This window comes from Jaculus jaculus, chromosome 13, assembly GCF_020740685.1.
Source record: "Jaculus jaculus isolate mJacJac1 chromosome 13, mJacJac1.mat.Y.cur, whole genome shotgun sequence".
NCBI classification, from domain to species: Eukaryota; Metazoa; Chordata; class Mammalia; order Rodentia; family Dipodidae; genus Jaculus; species Jaculus jaculus.
The window spans coordinates 14,595,002-14,613,082 of NC_059114.1; the positions used below are offsets into that span (position 1 = coordinate 14,595,002).

The 18,081-nt window shown below is 47.0% G+C and overlaps 1 protein-coding gene across 12 annotated transcripts in view; it reads right to left on the bottom strand.

Annotated features, from left to right (window-relative positions):
- Positions 1-4,932: 4,932 nt before the first annotated feature.
- The window catches only part of Git2 (GIT ArfGAP 2), a 67,144-nt gene continuing 53,995 nt past the window's right edge, over positions 4,933-18,081 (bottom strand). For all 12 annotated transcript variants that reach the window (XM_004664114.2, XM_045132321.1, XM_004664115.2 and 9 more), the window contains 4 exons: positions 17,733-17,815; positions 16,799-16,987; positions 8,987-9,050; positions 4,933-8,231 (listed from right to left, as the gene is read on the bottom strand). In XM_004664114.2, the coding sequence (XP_004664171.2) occupies positions 8,019-8,231; positions 8,987-9,050; positions 16,799-16,987; positions 17,733-17,815 (549 nt within the window). In that variant the 3' untranslated portion in view covers positions 4,933-8,018. The remainder of the gene's footprint in view (positions 8,232-8,986; positions 9,051-16,798; positions 16,988-17,732; positions 17,816-18,081) is intronic.

An 18,081-nucleotide genomic window follows, 5' to 3' on the forward strand; every position in this document is an offset into this window, starting at 1 on the left:
ATGTACACTCCTTGACACATAGTAATAGCACAAACTCTGTTCCTTGGAAATTCCAAAGCAGGCTGGGGTGGGGAAGCACCAAAGGCTAAGGGGCTAACTGGGGAAAGGAACAGATAGCCTGACCTGACAGGTGCAAACTGCAGGACCAGGTTAGGGTACAGAACATCCCTGGCTAATCCCTTATGCCCTTCAAGGCTCAGGGAACATGGAAGGAAGAATGTAACACCCAGAAGATGGGGAGGAGAGCTTCAAAACACCTATCTTCCAGATAGGAAGTGGCCATTGCATCCATGACTTAACAGCAACTTTTATTACCTGCATAATGTTGGGACATTAACATTTCAAAGTTGATGGAGGAGGGCAAAAATAAAATTTTAAGGGGCCGGAGAGATGGCTTAGTGGTTAAGGCACTTGCCTGTGAAGCCTAAAGACCCAGGTTCAATTCCCTAGTGCCCAAGAACAATGTGGCACATGCATCTGGAGTTCATTTTCAGAGACTAGAGGCCCTGCAATGCCCATTCTATTTGCCTCTTTCGACCTCTCAAAATTTGAAGACATCAAAACAGAAGAGGGGGCTGGAGGGATGCCTTAGCAGGTAGGTTTGATTCCCCAGGACCCATGTTAGCCAGATGCACAAGAGGGCGCACACATCTGGGGTTCATTTGCAGTGGTTGGAGGCCCTGATGTACCCATTCTCATTCTCTCTTTCTCTTTCATAAAACACACACACACACACACACAGAAGAGGGACTAGTTGGAAAGAGGGGGTTCAGGGGTCTAGGGGAAGGGGCATGGGGAGGGCTGATAAAAGGCAGCAACGGGAGGGGATTATACTCAGAATACATTATGTTCAAATGAAAATTGTCAATGAAAAAGTTTCACAGGTCTTGAGATGTGGCTTAGTGATTAAGACGCTTGCCTGCAAAGCCAAAGGACCCAGGTTTGATTCCCCCAGGACCCACGTAAGCCAGCTGCACAAGGTGGCACACACATCTGGAGTTCGTTTGCAGCAGCTGGAGGCCCTGGTATGCCCATTCTCTATCTGCCTCTCTCTCTCTAGTTCTTTCTCAAATAAATAAATTAAAACACAATCTTTTAAAAAAAATCTTCAAAAAATCCCTGTGTGTTCTGGGCCTGAGATGGAGTTCACAGGAGCAGGCAGAGACAAGATGAGCACTCATTACTTGGGCTTCTGAAGAAGGGGTGATGAGGAGGGGTCTGGGAGGACAAAAGGGGAAAGAAACCCAAGGGGAAACCCACAAAAAGGGAGGTGATGGGAAGAGGTGTTTTGGAAAGGAAGAGACCCTGGCGTCTTCACAGAGAGGCTCCAGTTGGGAGAAAAATGGGGAACGTGTGTAGTTTGGGGACCTGGGAAGAGGGAGCGCTAGGGAATACGGCATGGGAAACAAAGGTCAATGGAGAGGGAATTGGGGGATGGGCAGGTGGCTGAGTTCACGTCCACCTCTCTATTCTGGCCCTGCCCTATGGGACCTGCTTTGTGGTTTGATGTGTGTATGTGTAAAGCAGTTGGATGGACCTGGGGTTGGGCTGAAGGGTGGCTATTGACATCCAGCCAAGAGGTCAAGGTCAGCTGGCAGAGGCGGGTACCCTCAAGGTCTGTGTAGCCCAGAGAATTGTTTCTAGATAGCCTCACATTCCTAGCAAGCGGGTCTCTCCCATGGTCATCAAGTTGTCCCAAGGGGGTGTTGTGTGTGCAAACTGTGGATGGATGACTGTTATTGGGGTGTTGTGAACCCGTAGACCAAGGAGCTCAGCAGGCTTCTAGTGGGTTTCACCTGACACTGGAAATTCAAGGTGCTAAGTCTAAACATATATCCCACTGCAGGGAACCCCGACACCGGCGCACAAACTTAGTGCACCAGGGCTCTTAGTGGTCGGCCCGGGCACAGGCTTTGAGGCTGCTACAGCCTGCTGTCACCAGCTTCCTGGCCACATGAGGCCACATTCTCTGAGATGGCTTGGTTTCACAAGTTGAGTTCCCTAACTTCAGAGTAACTGGGGGCTGGAGAGATGGCTTAGCGGCTAAGCGCTTGCCTATGAAGGCTTAGGAACCCGGTTCGAGGCTCGATTCCCCAGGTCCCACGTTAGCCAGATGCACAAAGGGGTGCACGCGTCTGGAGTTCGTTTGCAGAGGCTGGAGGCCCTGGCGTGCCCATATTCTCTCTTTGTCTGTCGCTCTCAAATAAATAAATTAAAAATGAACAATAAAAAAAGAAGAGTAACTGGTTCTGTTCCTCACTTTTTTTTATTTTAATGAGGTACACACACAAACACACACACACACACACACACACACATATGTATGTAGAGAGAGAGAATGGATGTACCAGGGCCTCCAGCCACTGCAAATGAATTCCAGATGCATGTGTCACCTTGAGCATATGGCCTATGTGGGGCCTTTGGCTTTGCAGGCAAGCGTCTTAACCAGCCCATTTTATTTATTTAGTTATTTTGAGAGTGCTGGAGAGATGGCTCAGCGGTTAAGGCGCTTGCCTGCAAAGCCTAAGAACTCAAGTTGGAATCTCCAGGTCCCATGTAAGCCAGATGAACAGTGACACAAGTGTGTAATGCCGCACATGTGTACCAGGGAGTCACACGCATCTTGAGTTTGTTCACAGTGGCTGAAGGCCCTGGTGTGCCCTTTCTCTTTCTTTTTCAAAATAAGTAAATTTAAAAAATAATAACTGGGGCTGGAGAGCTGGTTTAGTGGTTAAGGTGTTTGCCTGTAAAGCCTAAGGACCCAGGTTCAATTGCTGAGAACCCATGTAAGCCAGATACACAAGTGGCACATGCCTGGTTTGTTTGCAGTGGCTAGAGGCCCTGGCATGCCCATTTTGAAATCAGAATGGCCTAAGTGAGATTAGTGGAAGAGATTGAGTAAAGGAAGAGTGTGTGTGTGAGGGGGTGTTAATCAAAATTTAAGATGTTACGAATAAGCCATATGGAAACCTATTTTTTTGGATAATGGCACACCCAAAAACCAGATTGTTACTAGAAAAAATTCAGTGTCAGGGATGGGATACCTTCCAGTTAGTTGTTGGCCAAGGAGGTCCTTGATGCCTCAAAAACATTACAGGCCCATTGTCAAGGCTCTTGGTTTCCCACCAGGAATAGATAGTAAGACCCTATTGCTGAAGACTTTACATGCTTGGGCTGCACGGTCACTGAAAAATCCTGCTGGAGCTGAACTGAAACCTCCCTGTAGACCAGCTGACAGAAAGCTAGAAAAAGCTACACTGCATGCAGCCCTATGGGAGAGGCCATAAACAACAGTGGACATTGCAAGCTTTAAGTTTCACCAGCTAGACCAAATGACCCAGTGGGTGCAAGAGTGGCATGTCTGTTATGAAGGAAAACAACTACTCTCTAATTAGACCGGTGGCCCACTGCACAGGAGGGAATACATGCCTGATACTGAAAACCTAGTCAAAAACCTATGGCGGGGGAGGTCACAAGCCCTAGGGGTGTAACACCTGCTGTTGTCTGGCTAAATGCATCTATTATGCTCACCAAACTGCCCAGTAAGCACTTAACATTCATACCCACATATTAATGCTACTTTCACTTTTGGTTAGAGAAGCTTCTCTTTTCAGATGACCACTGGGATGCCTCAAAAAGGCACCATAGTGCTGAGAAGTGACAGAGGAGTGCTCAGCACGGAAACATCTCTATCACACCCTCCAAGGCTCAGGGTCCCTTGTGGAAGAAGTGGCGAAAAGAATGTAGGAGCCAAAGGAAGGGTAGGACTCCTTACAATGCACCCTTCCAGACACAATTTGTCCTCATTATCCATGGCCTTGTAGTGCCTGGTATTACTTACATATGACCCTCATAATAAGAAGCAAAGATGACATCAAAATAAGAGAGAAGCTGATTGAGAGGATGGGATATGATGGGGAGTGGACTTGTCAAGGGGCAAGTGGGAGAGAGAAGGGAATTATCGTGACATTGTCTGTAATTATGGAAAGTGGCAATCAAAAAAGTCAGTTTCCTCCAGTGTCACAGGCTGGGGGATTCCGTTCCCTTGGGTGCCAGTTTCCTGTCCTGCCAAGTGGAAATCAGCACTCCTCTGTAAGCCATCCATGGGAAGCAGCCAGCACAGGGCCGCACACAGTCAGCAGTCGGTGGTAGGCAGCCTGAGTCATGATCTCAAACTGAAAGATCAAGTGTGAGTAGTGTGGGGGAGGGGACGACGAGACCCGCAGCAGCGCCTCAGTGTGGCCTGCTCTGCTCAGCCAGGGGCGCTGGACGGGAAGGTTTCCAGGCCCACCCGAGCTGCTGAGTCACACCAGGATGGGCCTGTGATGTGCTCAGCAGCCCTGCAGGTTCCTGGGAACCTGACCCGAGAGACGCTGTGGGTGTGCTGTTGAGTCTGGCATGCTGGTTCTGGGCCCTTCCAGACAAGTTGGATCACAAAGGGAGGACAGCCCACCTTCCCCCGACTTCTCACCTGGAGAGACGCTTACGCCATCTGTTCCTTCTTCCTTCCATCTGTCTGTAGGGTACGGTCCCTTTTCCAGAAGACACCTACAGGTTCCCAAACGGACATCCATGACAGCCTGCGCATAAATCCCGGGTTCCCTGTTGGGATGGGGTGAGGACGTGTTCTGTGCTAAACCTAAGCAGTAAGTGTTTCAGGACAAGATATGTGGGCCTAATAGGTTTAAGAAAGCTACGTGCTGCTGGACCCAGTGGTACATGCCTACGGTCCCTCACTTGGAAAGTGTGCACAGAAAAACCCTAGTTCAAGGTAAGCCTGAGTTACACAGTAAGACTTTTTATTTTTATTATTTTTTATTTTTTTACAGTAAGACTCTTGTCTCAGTCTATGTCACATGAGATGAACTCTCCCCCCATTTCTACCCATCATCTGGAACGTCCACTTGCTGGTAGAAAGCACATGACCACAAAGACACTTAACGAGACTGTTTATTGCATAACTAGCAGGCACAAATTCCAAAACGGTTTTACAACACATGAAGGGTACAATAATTACAGGGATAGTATATATAATAAAAACGAGAACTAAGCACAGGATAATGAGTGACACAGAGAAACACTCGAGTAAAAGGCATCTCATTTTTACTATGCAGCATTTCTTTTGTAAGAACAAGGCTTATGTTCAACCAGGACGAGGAAGAAAAGGAGACGAGACCACGAGGAGGCTCACAGGTGCTGTCCAGGATGAAAACATGCTCGTTTCAAGTCACTTGGGGAACAAGGTTGCAGCTCCTGAGTTGTGCGCTTGCAGGTCCAATCGCATGAAACACTGCACTTGATCTTTGGGCCTGATCCATTGTTCTTTGGCAAGTAAGAACTTATCTGTGTTCTGAGGCGGTGGTGGTTTCTGTGAGCGGAGCAACTTCCTTCTTTTCAAGTGCAGTCCCAGGTCACAAGGGGCCCCTGTGCTCTCAACTGCAGGCTGGTGGGACACGCAGGCAGGGGGGCAAAATCAAGAATGAGGGAGCAAACAGCCTGACAGGATGAAGAGCTGACTTGTGCAAGGCCATGGGACCTGTGTGCAAAGGTGGCCAGGACCAATGTTCTAAAAAGGTGCATTTACTGACAGCAGTGGTATGTCTGTGCCCGGTTCTCGTACGAGTCCCCGTGAGGGCACTTAAGAAACTTGTGGCCTTGCTGTTGCTGCCTGGCCCTTCTCCCTGGAGCTTCTGCCCAAAAGTCGGCTCTGCGAGTTAACTGAGCACAGCTAGAAAACACTTTTAGTCCCCACGTTCCTTGACCTTCTCTAGGGTGGCATAAATGTCCTCATGCAGGTCCTCGAGTGTTCACGGGAAAACACTGCTTCACTTCTTACAAGCAACTCTCTTCCCAGAAGCCTCTAAGGAGGCCTGTCGTCCCTGGTACCAAGACAGCCAGCTCAGGAGTGCTACTGGGCTTTCAGGAAGGGCAATGGAGTCCATGATGCATGCAGAAAAGGTTATTGGACAATGTTTGAGCTTAAGGTAGGAAAGCCCTTTTGAGAGGCATCTCCTAGGCATCCAGTAGTGACGTGGCACTTAAGGACTGTGTAGACAGGTAAGTGGACAAGACTTGGAGATGTGGACCCCTTTCCCATACTACTCAGTGCAGTAAACCTGACAAAACCACGCACACACCCTGACCAGTAAACCTGACAGTGGGGGCGCGACTCCCAGGACAGCTTTCGGTCAAGCTATAAAGGCGAGTAGGAAGCAGTTCTATGAAAACAGAGGCTTAGCACGCAGGGAGGCAACTTGTACATCGATTAATTGGACTTCCTCACGAATGACCACTATGGGGACAGAACATATGGGGAAAGAGGACTTAGGGCAACTTCAGAGGGTGACAGCTGCCTTCCAGGTCCAGCTCAGAGGCTTCTCCTGGTGGCCAAGGAAGCCAGGCTCTCACGCTGCACTTTACAGGCCTCGGCAAAGGCTAGGTGGCAACCTATAGACCACAGCTCACCTCTGCCTGTTTTGGAGACACATCTGCATTGAGTGCCAACATTTCTAAATAGAGATGGCACCAAACTAATAATGACGAAATATATTTTTAAAATTTCCAATTTCTGGCATTTTGAGAAATCAAAGCTCTGACAATCCCGGGCCTGTTTTCCACCAGAGCAAGAGGAGTGGAGGGAGAGCTGCTGTCCTTGCAGAGTGCCAGGGGCACATAGTTGCCCTCTTCCGTGCCTCTGCTGCACACCTGGCTCCCATCATCCACGCACACGCACAGTACCTGCTCCGCCAGGTTGGGGTGAGCTACACCCACACGAAACCGATGTAATAAGCAGGGGCAGGAATGTGCTTTAGCATTCAGAACAAGGGGAGGGCTTTGAGTAATGTAAAAACAGTTCCAAGACAGCCCAGGCTTCATCCTCCAGTTTGAAAGCGTTGGGAGAGTTGCAGTCAGTCAAAGGACACTGCAAATCCTTCCTGTGGTGCCAGGGATGGAGCCCGGGCCTATGGGTACTAGACATACTGGCCACACACCCACCACTGAGTTACCCCCAGCCCAGAAATTTTGGAAAGCTCGTGTTCAGCTTCTAAGTACCGGTGCGGTAAGGGACAGCCTGACTCAAGATGACTGCATCTTACCTTAGAAGTGAGTCCTCATGGACGACGCGCCAGACAGTTCACGTGAGGTTGTTTTGGATGGAAGACACAAAGCGGCGGCAGTGAGGGATGTCTGAGTGGGCGGCACAGACCCCGCTGTGGCTTGTGAGGCTCATGCTTCTCTTTGCCACATGCTATGAAGAGGGATGGCAGAGTCCCTGACAGTGGGTGACAGGTGACAATGGGGCTCCTGCCCTGAACATGACCAAATATAACATGATGTGGAGGGTGGAAGCTTTCATGCCTTATCAGACTCCGTGGAGACTTCAGGATGATGGTTAAAATCTTTTTTTTTATATATATATAAAGAGATAGAAAATCAAGATGAAAACATTAAATAACATCTAACATGATAGAACAGTTACAAATGGGAGTAATTCCTTGTTTCCTCCCAAGAGGCTGGTACATTATTTTTAAAAAGTGGCAAAGTTCTTTCTCTACATACATGCTTGGAGATACCCCAAACGTTTAAGATATTTCGCAGTAGGTTGGAAAATTTACTTATTGCACAATGCTTGGTAAGGAACAGATAACGTTAATTTTTTTTTAAATCCAACTCTCTTAAGAAAATGTTTTACTAAAAATATCATATAGTTTTACCCACAGGCAGAGTTCTAAAACATGGAAAAGTTCAACAGACTTTGAACAATGAAACTACTTTTGAATGTAGACAACATGACCAAACACACTGACGACACGACAGGGCAGCCGAAACTAAACTGGCAAACACGCACAGAATAAGGCAAGTGGGTTAAAGTACTGTTAGAAAACATGCAAAAATAATACTGAATTTTCTTTTAAAAAGTTTTAAATCATCATTGTTCTTTTAAAAATCTGCAGGGTTCCATGTCTAAATCTGCACTTTAAAAAGGCTGGAAAGCAGAAGGGGCAGTGCTCTGCAGCTCAGTTGTTGTTCTCTTTGGTGGTGATGGTGACCAGCTGCTTGGCGGCCTTGGCGATGTCGTATGCACACTGAATGACCTGTTGGGTGACCAGCTGTACGTCTGTGGGCGAGCCGGACTCCCCAGGGAGAGCCTTCCTGCACTCAGACTGGAGCCGGTAGGCACTGGATGTCAGTAAACGAAGGGAAGTCCTCACCATGTCAGATCTGGGCTTCTAAAAAGAAAAACACAGTTGCTTGCAGGGTGGAATCCACCAGCAAGGAATGAGCGTGTTCTTGAAAAAAAATTATTCTGGGCTGGAGGGATGGCTTAGAGGTTAAGGCGTTTGCCTGCAAAGCCAAAGGACCCAGGTTCAATTCCCTTGGAGCCATGTTAGCCTAAGGGAGCACACCCGTCTGGAGTTCCTTTGCAGTGGTTGGAGGCCCTAGTGGGCCCATTCTTCTCTCTCTCTCTCTCTCTCTCTCCTTCCTTCCCTTCTCCCTCCTTTCTTTGTCAAATAAATAAATAAAATATTTTAAAAAAATTATTCCTCACACTGCCAGCTTTGCAGTCCCTGGCTTAAGGGTGAGGAAATGCTCTGATTCAAAGGCTAACATACATGCAGCGTACTTTTAGTAGTATGCATTATTTTGAGATAGTTTTTAAAAATATGTAGGAAACATATTCCAGATAAATTTTATTAGTGCTTTACCATCTAGCACTTGTCTTTAAAGGCTTGTCCAATTAAACATTCATATAGGGGGAAAAATGTATTTGAGAGCCCAATGAGACTGCATACTAAAAACTATGCGCTAAAAAGGGTCAGTAGGACATCACGGTCAGGGCCAGAGGTGCAGTCCAGGGAAGATGCTTGCCTGGCACGTGTAAAGCCCTGGCTTCCATCCCGGTACTCCCCCCGCCCCACCACCACAACAGCTACTATAAAGGAAGTCTCTGCTGGTCATTTAAAGCAGGCAGGAGGTGACTTACCTTGGGGAACAGTGCTGCCATTTCTGTAACAGCTATGTGTATCCTTTCTGAGCAGGGAATGTAACTGTAAAGCATCAAAGACAATCAAAGTGACTCAAAGGCAAAGAAATGCGTCTCAGAGGCAGACAGGGTCCGTTTGCATCGCTTCCTGAAGCACGCTTCCTGAAGCATCGCCAACTGAGGCCAGCTCTCTGTGAGTCCCACACAGATAGAAGGCAAGCGGTTCAAAGCTGCTCTCCATCATTTTAAAAACTTCATTCTTTCTGATAAAATCAATCTTCAGGGTTCTGGGGGGATGATTCATGGTTAAAGGGACATGCTTGCAAAGCCTTCTGGCTCTGGTTTAATTCTCAGCCACCCCATAAAGCTGGATAGGGGTGTTTGTTTGCAGCAGCAAGAGACCCTGATGCACCCACCCCTCTCACAAATAATAGTAAAAGTTTGAAAAGGTTCATTTGTAAGTATGAAATGTGGTAACATGTGTATGAACCGTGTGAAGCTAGACAATACTAAAGATATTCACACCTCAAGTTGGTCATTTACTTCTCATGTTTATCTTTTTGATTTCTAGAAGAGAAACAAAGATTTCCATGCTAAAGTCCACAAAGATGAAAACTAAAGGTCTGAAAATGACTTCTTATAATTAGAGTTGGAGCCTACCCTTTAATACCTATGTTGTCATTTAACCAACAGGTACTTCTAAATGTTTTTCGTTCAAGTGCATCTGAGTTGCTGGGGACATGGGAGATGTTTGATCATGTCAAGAAATACTTGTATGACTGCCACAGGCTTGTATTTTAAATATTTTTCTTCTAAGATACTGAACCAAATTCCATTCAACAAATATCAAAGACTTGGGGGCAGGCTTAGTAGTTTAAGGCACTTGCCTACAAAGCCAAAGGAGCCTGGTTTGATTCCCCAGGACCCATGTAAGCCATATGCACAAGGTGGCACATGTGTCTCAAGTTCATTTGCAGTGGCTACAGGCCATGGGGTGCCATTCTCTATCTGTCCCTCTCTCTGTCTCTCAAATAAATAAAATAATAAAATAAAATAGAAAACAACAACAAATACCACAGACCTCAAGCCATCCCCCGCCCTTTTTTTTTTTTTCAAGGTAGGGTCTTGCTCTAACCCAGGCTGACCTGGAATTCACTCAGTAGTCTCAGGGAGGCCTTGAACTCACAATGATCTTCCTATCTCTGCCTCCCAAGGGCTGGGATTAAAGGCATTTGCCACCATGCCCAGCCCTTTCCCCATTTTTAAAATATATGTTTCTTTATTTAATTATTTATTTGACAGTGAAAGAGGGAGAGAGTGGGAGGGAGAGAGAGAATGGGTGTGCTAGGGCCTCCAGCCACTGCAAACAAACTCCAGATGCGTGCACCCCCTTGTGCATCTGGCTAATGTGGGTACTGGGGAATCAAACCTGCGTCCTGTAGCTTTGTAGGCAAATGCCTTAACTGCTAAGCCATCCCTCCAGCCCCCTTTCCCATTTTTTAAACCATAAAATTGAATTCTGAATAAAGATTACCATAAGCAATTGCTGTATTTCATCTTGTAAGAAAATATAAAAACTATATTGATGGCCTATGGATTATTTACTTATTGGTTTTTTGAGTTAGGGTCCCACTGTAGTCCAGGCTGACCTGGAGTTCACTATGTAGTCTCAGGATGGCCTCAAACTCACGACACTCCTCCTACCTCTGCCTCCTGAGTACTGGGATTAAAGGTGTATATTAAAGGTGTGTGCCACCACGCCAGGCTAGAAAATGGTTTATTTTATCTACACACACCTTCAAATGGGAAATTCCAACTTGTGCTTTTGTGAGCCATTTAGAGCCGTACATGATGTGCCAACACACAAGGAGATCACTTGTAGGCATGAAGGTACAACAGCCCATCCTGTCACACTGACTCTAAGACAGTGGAAAGAGCCATGACCACAATGATCATCTGTGTCATGAATGAATGTCTCCATTAATATCACAGAAGCTGTTGTAATCACTGTTTCCTAAAGGAAGGTCTTCTCAGTCTAGCCCAAGCTGGCTTTCATCTCATGGAGATCCTCAGCTCCTGAGTGCTGGGATCCAAGGGGTGCACCACCAGGGCTGGGGGATGATGGCTCAGTGGTTTAGGCTCTTGCCAGCAAAGACTAACAACCCATGTTCTCTTCCCCAGTACCCATGTAAAGCCAGATGCACAAAGTGGTGCATGCATCTGGAGTTCGTTTGCAGATGGAGGCCCTGGTGCACCAATTCTCTCTTTCTTCTCTGTGTGCGCATAAAAAAGTAAATAAATTACACACACACACACACACACACACACACACACACACACACACACTTATTTATTTATTTTTTGGTTTTTCAAGGTAGGGTTTCACTCTAGCCCAGGCTGACCTGGTACTCACTATGTAGTCTCAGGGTGGCCTTGAACTCAGGACAATCCTACCTCTGCCAGATGGTGGGATTAAAGGTGTGCGCCACCACGCCCGGCTAATATTTTCTTAAAAAGAGCCAAGTATGTTGTCATACATACAGCACTCGGGAGGCAGGGGTAGGAGGACTGCTGTGAGTTCAAGACCACCCTGAGACTACATCATGAATTCCAGGTTAGCCTGGGCTACAGTGAGACCCTACCTTGAAAAACAAAAGAGGAAACTGGGTGTGGTGGTGCATGCCTTTAATGCCAGCACTAGGGAGGCAAAGATAGGAGGATCACCGTGAGTTTGAGGCCACCCTGAGACTACAGAGTAAACTCCAGGTCATCCTGGGCTACAGGGAGACCCTACCTCAAAAAAAAAAAAAAATACAAAACAAACAAACAAACCAACAAAAAAAAGAGGCATGCACCACCAAGCCCAGCTAATATCACAGAAACTGAGAATCATGCCTGACAGTTTTAAGGTCTTCTGGTTCTGGTTTAATTTCGGGAACTACAATTCACCCTCCCCTCCACTACAGAGAGAGAACTTTCCTAAGGCTGTCTCTCAGAAGTTCACGGGTGATGAACTACTTCGGGAAGTTTCCCATAAGCCACAAATGAGAGCACAGTGGCTGCATGAGGAAGTTTGCTTTCCCAGATTCAAGCTGGTATCTTTCCTCAAACAGGCTTCTATGGGGCCGGAGAGATGGCTAAGTGGTTCAAGGTGTAGGCCTCTGAAACCTAAGGACCCAGGTTTGATTCTCCAGGTCCCACATAAGCCAGATGCACATGGAGGCACATGCATCTGAAGTTCATTTGCAGTGGCTAGAGGCTCTGGTGTGCCCATTCTCTCTGTCTCTAGTAAATAAATAAATTTTTTTAAAAAGGTTTTTATGCATTAAGGTATAATTCCCAAATTGTGTGCGTGAGAATGGGAGAGAGTAACACACATCAGTGGGGCTGCAGGAAAGCTGGACTCGGAACCAGACTCAAGGTGCCTGCAAGGCCTACAGGGTAGACTGCCTAGGAGAAGCTCAAGCAATGTAGCAACCAGAGGAGACGACACGAGAAAAGGGCATGGCCTTCATTAGTACAGCACAATGTCATACATGAATGCAACTTGCATGTGTGAGTAACCACTGAGTAACATATAAAAATGTAAATTTCTTAGATTAATTCTGGTTTTAAACCAAAAGCACAAGTTAAAGGTTAAAATCTCTGCATCTTTCTCCCATGGTGTTAAGAAAAGGAGCTTGGGCTGGAGAGATGGCTTCATGGTTAAGCGCTTGCCTGTGAAGCCTCAGGACCCCGGTTCGAGGCTCAACTCCCCAGGACCCACGTTAGCCAGATGCACAAGGGGGCGCACGTGTCTGGAGTTCGTTTGTAGTGGCTGGGGGCCCTGGCATGCCCATTCTCTCCCTCTCTCTCTCAAATAAATAAAAATGAACAAAAAAAAATAAAAAAATAAAAGAAAAGGAGCTCACTTTATAAAATGTGAATGCATTTCTATTTTTTTTAAAGAGATTAAACAGTCGGCGTGGTGACACACAAGCCTTTGCTACCTTGGGAGACAGAGGCAGGATTGCACCATGAGTTCGAGGCTAGCCTGGGGCTACAGAATAAATTCCAAGTCAACCTGGGCCTAGAGTAAGCTATCTCAAAAAGGGGGGAAAAAAAAAAGAATCTCCTAAACTGAACCAAGCACAGTATTGAAATCCTTGAAGCCAGAAATGGCCTCAGGGCCAGTATTTTTTTCCCCCTTTGGTTTTTCAAGGTAGAGTTTCACTCCTTTTTTTTTCTAATGAGACGGGGGGGGGGGGGGGGAGGAGAGAAAGAGAGAGAGAGAGAGAGGGGTGGGTGGGTGGGGAGAATATGAATGAATATTGCCGTGCCAGGGCCTCCAACCACTGCAGTCAGACTCCAGCATGTGCACCCCCTTGTGCACATGTGCGACCTTGCATGCTTACATCACTGTCTGGCTTACGTAGAAGCTGGAGAGTGGCACATGATTCCTTAGGCTTCGCAGGCAAGCACCTTATGCACTAAGCCATCTCCCCAGCCCCAGTATTTCTATTCTTGACAAGCATCAAGGAGTGATGAGCGTGTAAGCACATTTCAGCTTGAAACAGCAGCATAGCATTTCTGCACTAGAGGGAGGAGCTATTTCTGTTTAAGATCGTCTTAACCTTGTCACAACTGCACTGTGGAAGTGGTGGCACACTCTGCTCTGTATAATAAGGTACAGCATCACTCATGCCAAGAGCAGAGTGACTATGTGCTTGTTACAAGATACAAACATCCTGCCAGAAAGGATGTTGGGAGAAGAGGGAGAGAAATGGCAAACAGTTTCTGCAGGAGGTGGCTAAGGAGCTTGCAGCAGTCCCCTCCATAAAGACTCCCTCTCCTCTTCCCATAAACACACACTACACCTCTTCTAAGGTGGGAAATGATGCTGGGAACTTCTAAGCAAAAAAGAAAAAAGAGGGCTGGAGAGATGGCTTAGCGGTTAAGCGCTTGCCTCTGAAGCCTAAGGACCCAGGTCCCACGTGAGCCAGATGCACAAGGGGGCGCACGCGTCTGGAGTTCGTTTGCAGAGGCTGGAAGCCCTGGCGCGCCCATTCTCTCTCTCTCCCTCTATCTGCCTTTCTCTCTGTGTCTGTCGCTCTCAAATAAATAAATTAAAAAAAAAAAAAAAAAGAATACCAACATGGGGGCTGGAGAGATGGCTCAGTGGCTGAGGCATTTGCCTGCAAAATCTAAGAACCTGAGTTCGACTCCCCTGTACTCTTGTAAAGCCAGATGCACAATGGAGCACATGCATCTGGAGTTCATTTGTAGCAGCTGGAGGCCCTGGTGTGCCCATTCTCTCTCCCTCTCCCTCTTAAATAAATATATTTTAAAAACGTCAAGGGAGGCAGCAGGGCCAGCAACACTGGCAATGAGGAAGAGGATGGAGGGAGGAGCAGCAGCACACCTGTCTGTGCAAGAAACCAGCACCTCTTTACCAGGCTCCTAAATGCCGCTGACTAATGGGGCTGAACTGAAGATGGCTGGTGTAGTCAGGTTCGCATTGCTGGCAGAAATCACTCAACCAACAGCAGCTTTTTTAGGGAAAAAAAAAAAAAGGTTTATTTTGGCTTACAGACTCAAGAGGAAGCTCCATGATAGCAGGGGAAAATGATGGCATGAGCAGAGGATGGACATCACCACCTGGCCAACATCAGGTGGACAACAGCGACAGGAGACTGTGCCAAACGCTGGCAAGGGAAACTGGCTGTAACACTCATAAACCCGCCCCAACAATACACTGCCTCCAGGAGGCGCTAATTCCCAAATCTCCATCAGCTGGGAACCTAGCATTCAGAACACCTAACTTTTTGGGAACACCTAAATCAAACCACAACTGCTTTTTTGGTTTCTTTGTTTGTTTATTTTCAAGATGGGGTCTTTCTCTAGTCCAGGCTGACCTTGTCTTAGGCTGGCCTCAAACACAGCCATCCTGTGTTTAATCCTGCTAGGATTAAAGGTGTGCACCACCATGCCCAGCTGTAAAGGTTGCCTTTTCAAACCTGGTGGGATGCTGTTTGTCTTTAAAAAACTTTTTTATTGAAAACTTCAATAAGTATAGAGAATATACCATGACAGCAATCCCTTTCCATGACCCCCATTTCCCCTTCCCAAATCCCCCTTCCCCTGAACCCTTGCTTCTTTCCAATTAAGACCCTCCTCTTCTTTTTTTTTTGGGGGGGGTATTTTTCCAGGTAGGGTCTCACTCTAGCCCAGGCTACCTGGAACTCAGTGATCCTCCCAAGTGCTGGGATTAAAGGCGTGTGCCACCACACCCAGCAGTTTCTTCTATTTTGATATTTTGTGTAGGTAGTGTCAGGCACTATGAGGTAGGATACTGTTTTTTTTTTTTTTTTTGGTTTTTCGAGGTAGGGTCTCACTCTGGTCCAGGCTGACCTGGAATTAACTCTGTCATCTCAGGGTGGCCTTGAACTCATGGCAATCCTCCTACCTCTGCCTCCCGAGTGCTGGGATTAAAGGCGTGCGCCACCACGCCCGGCTTAGGATACTGTTTTTAAGTGTGTCTTCATTGGCCCTGGTAGGAGGAGAACGGTTTACAATTTGCCAGAGTCCTCAGAGAATCGAAGGATCAGTTAGAACAAGAGGTAGCCCTTCTTTATGGGAAGAAAATACCTGCTGTTATGTGGACAGTTCAGAATTTATATGTATGCACTAACATGAATGCATGAGGGAGCCAGATGGAAATAAGATCAGGCTCCATCCTAGAACACCTGGTGTCTCAGCAACCTTGTCCCTAAAGGGCAACTCTGGAAGCAACAGTGGCCAAAAGAACCAATGGCAACCTGTGAAACAGCCCCTGTCCCTCCTAAGAATGAGGACTGTCACAGGCCCAGATACACTGCACACTATTTATAGATGCATTTACCTCCAGAGAACTTCCAACAGTGGAAACAGTAAGACCACCACATTACAAAACCCCACAAGGGCTGGGGAAGGGTTCAGTGGGTAATGCACCTGTCGCACAAGTGTGGGGACCTGCACTGGGGTGCACAGAACCCACACAGACCGGGACACGGTACAGCCAACTGCCTGTAATCCTAAAGAAGACAAGATGGACAAGCCCAGAAGCTCAAGGGACAGAGGTGGCAAATGCAGTAGTAAATAACCAGAGACCCTGCTTCAAACAAAGTGAGGACCAAGACCCAAAGTTGTCCTCTGACCTCCCCATGTGCGCCGTGGCAGGCATACACCTGTGCTCACACACACACGGGCATGCATACACAAAGAAGGAAACAAAACCAGAGGCTGCTGAGATGGCTCAGCAGTGAAGGCACTTGCCCACAAAATGACTAGAGTTTAATTCTCCAGGACCCACATAAAGCCAGATGCACAAGGTGGCGCATCCATCTGGAGTTCGTTTGCAATGGCTGGAGGCCCTGGTGTGCCCTTGCTCTGTGTCTGTCTCAGCTTGCAAATAAATAAAAATTAAAAAAAAAAAAAATGAAAAGGAGACATAAAGGGAAGAGAAAGGAAGGGAGGAGGATACTTAATAGGCTGATATTGTATATATGTAATTACAATGGTTGTAATCGGGAGGTAATATGATGGAGAATGGAATTTCAAAGGGGAAAGTGTGGGGGTGGGGAGGGAGGGAATTACCATGGGATATATTTTGTAATCATGGAAAATGTTAATAAAAATTAAAAAAAAAGAAAAGAAAAAGAAACAAAGCCAAACCATACACATTTGTTCTTACGTTTCCCGCTACCGTAACATTAGTACTAGAAACAATCCTGCTGAGAACTGGAGCAGCAGCAGAACACGCACTCGCCCAGCACACTGCTGAAGCCGTCTTACCTGTCATGTTTATTTTCCTGGGCTGCTCTTAGGAGCTCCTGTATGTTTTTGGTAATCTGTTCAGTCTTTCGGATGACGTCTTCGGTGCTTGGGAGCGTGGGGCTCGGGGTACCATGGGGCTCTGCTGGGTCCGGTACTGAGCCATCGCCTGGCCACATCACACTCCTTTGCCTTCCCTTCCGGCTTGACCTGGGGGACAGGGAAGAATGGCTAACTGTAGTAGCTGCCTGTAAGCTGCTGTTTCTAGGGGCCGTATCTTTTGTACTCCAGGGGCTGTTTTTGTGGTTTCCTTTATCCTGTCTAGCAGGAAAGTCACAGGCAGGCTCTGCTTCATCAGCCGGCCACCACAGCTCACCTGGAGGCTCTTCATTCTATTTTGTGCTAGAAGTTAGAGCTTTTGTAGATACTGGGTGAAGAAAAGGAAGTGGGAAGAACAAACTGGAGCAGAGAGGGCATGGGTTTTTAAAAACCACCCCTGGTCAAGCAAAGTCCTTGGGGTACACATGCAGAATGTAGTCTACTGTCAACAATGCAGTGCTAACTGTAGCATTCTACAGACACCTAGAGACAGGCACAACATGCTAGGAACAAAGCGCTTGAGACAGTAATATGAGTTGAGAAGACACACAGTTTAAAACTCTAAACTAGGCTGGTGGTGTAGCCCAGCAAGAATGAGGCTCTGGGTTCAGTCCCAAGCAGCACATCAACTGGGTATGGTGGTGCAAGCCTATAATCCTAGCATTCAGGGAGGTGGAGACAGGAGGATTAGAAGTCCAAAGTCAACCTCAGCCACCTAGAAGTCTAGCCCCCCCACCCCCCAAAAAAATCTAAAATAACTTAAGACCGTACAGGTCTGAAAAAAACAGATGAAGGGTATGGATGGGCAAGGCCTTCCAGGGTACCAGCCCACCCCAGCACGTCTTTCTGCATGTACCCTATGTCATCTGGCTCGATGTCGTTGGGAGTGTTGTCATAGTCACTCTCGGGTGTGCTGTTCTGCTTCTCTAGCCTGGAAGCCTACAAGAAAGAGGAGGGGACCCTGTTAGTTTAGAGCACCAAGCACTGCAGAGTCTTCCCAGAGAAGTATTACCTGGGACTTTTGCACCCAGAGCTCATCTGGGACAAAGCCAAGCCTTTACTGAAAATCTAGTCAAAGATGAATAGTGGATCCAAAAAGTGGTTTCTTTCCTTCTTTGCACCATTTTCTTCTTAGCTCAGCAGCAACTCCATAAATAGATCCCTGGTATAAACTAGTAAACTGACACACACATGCAAGGCTGTTT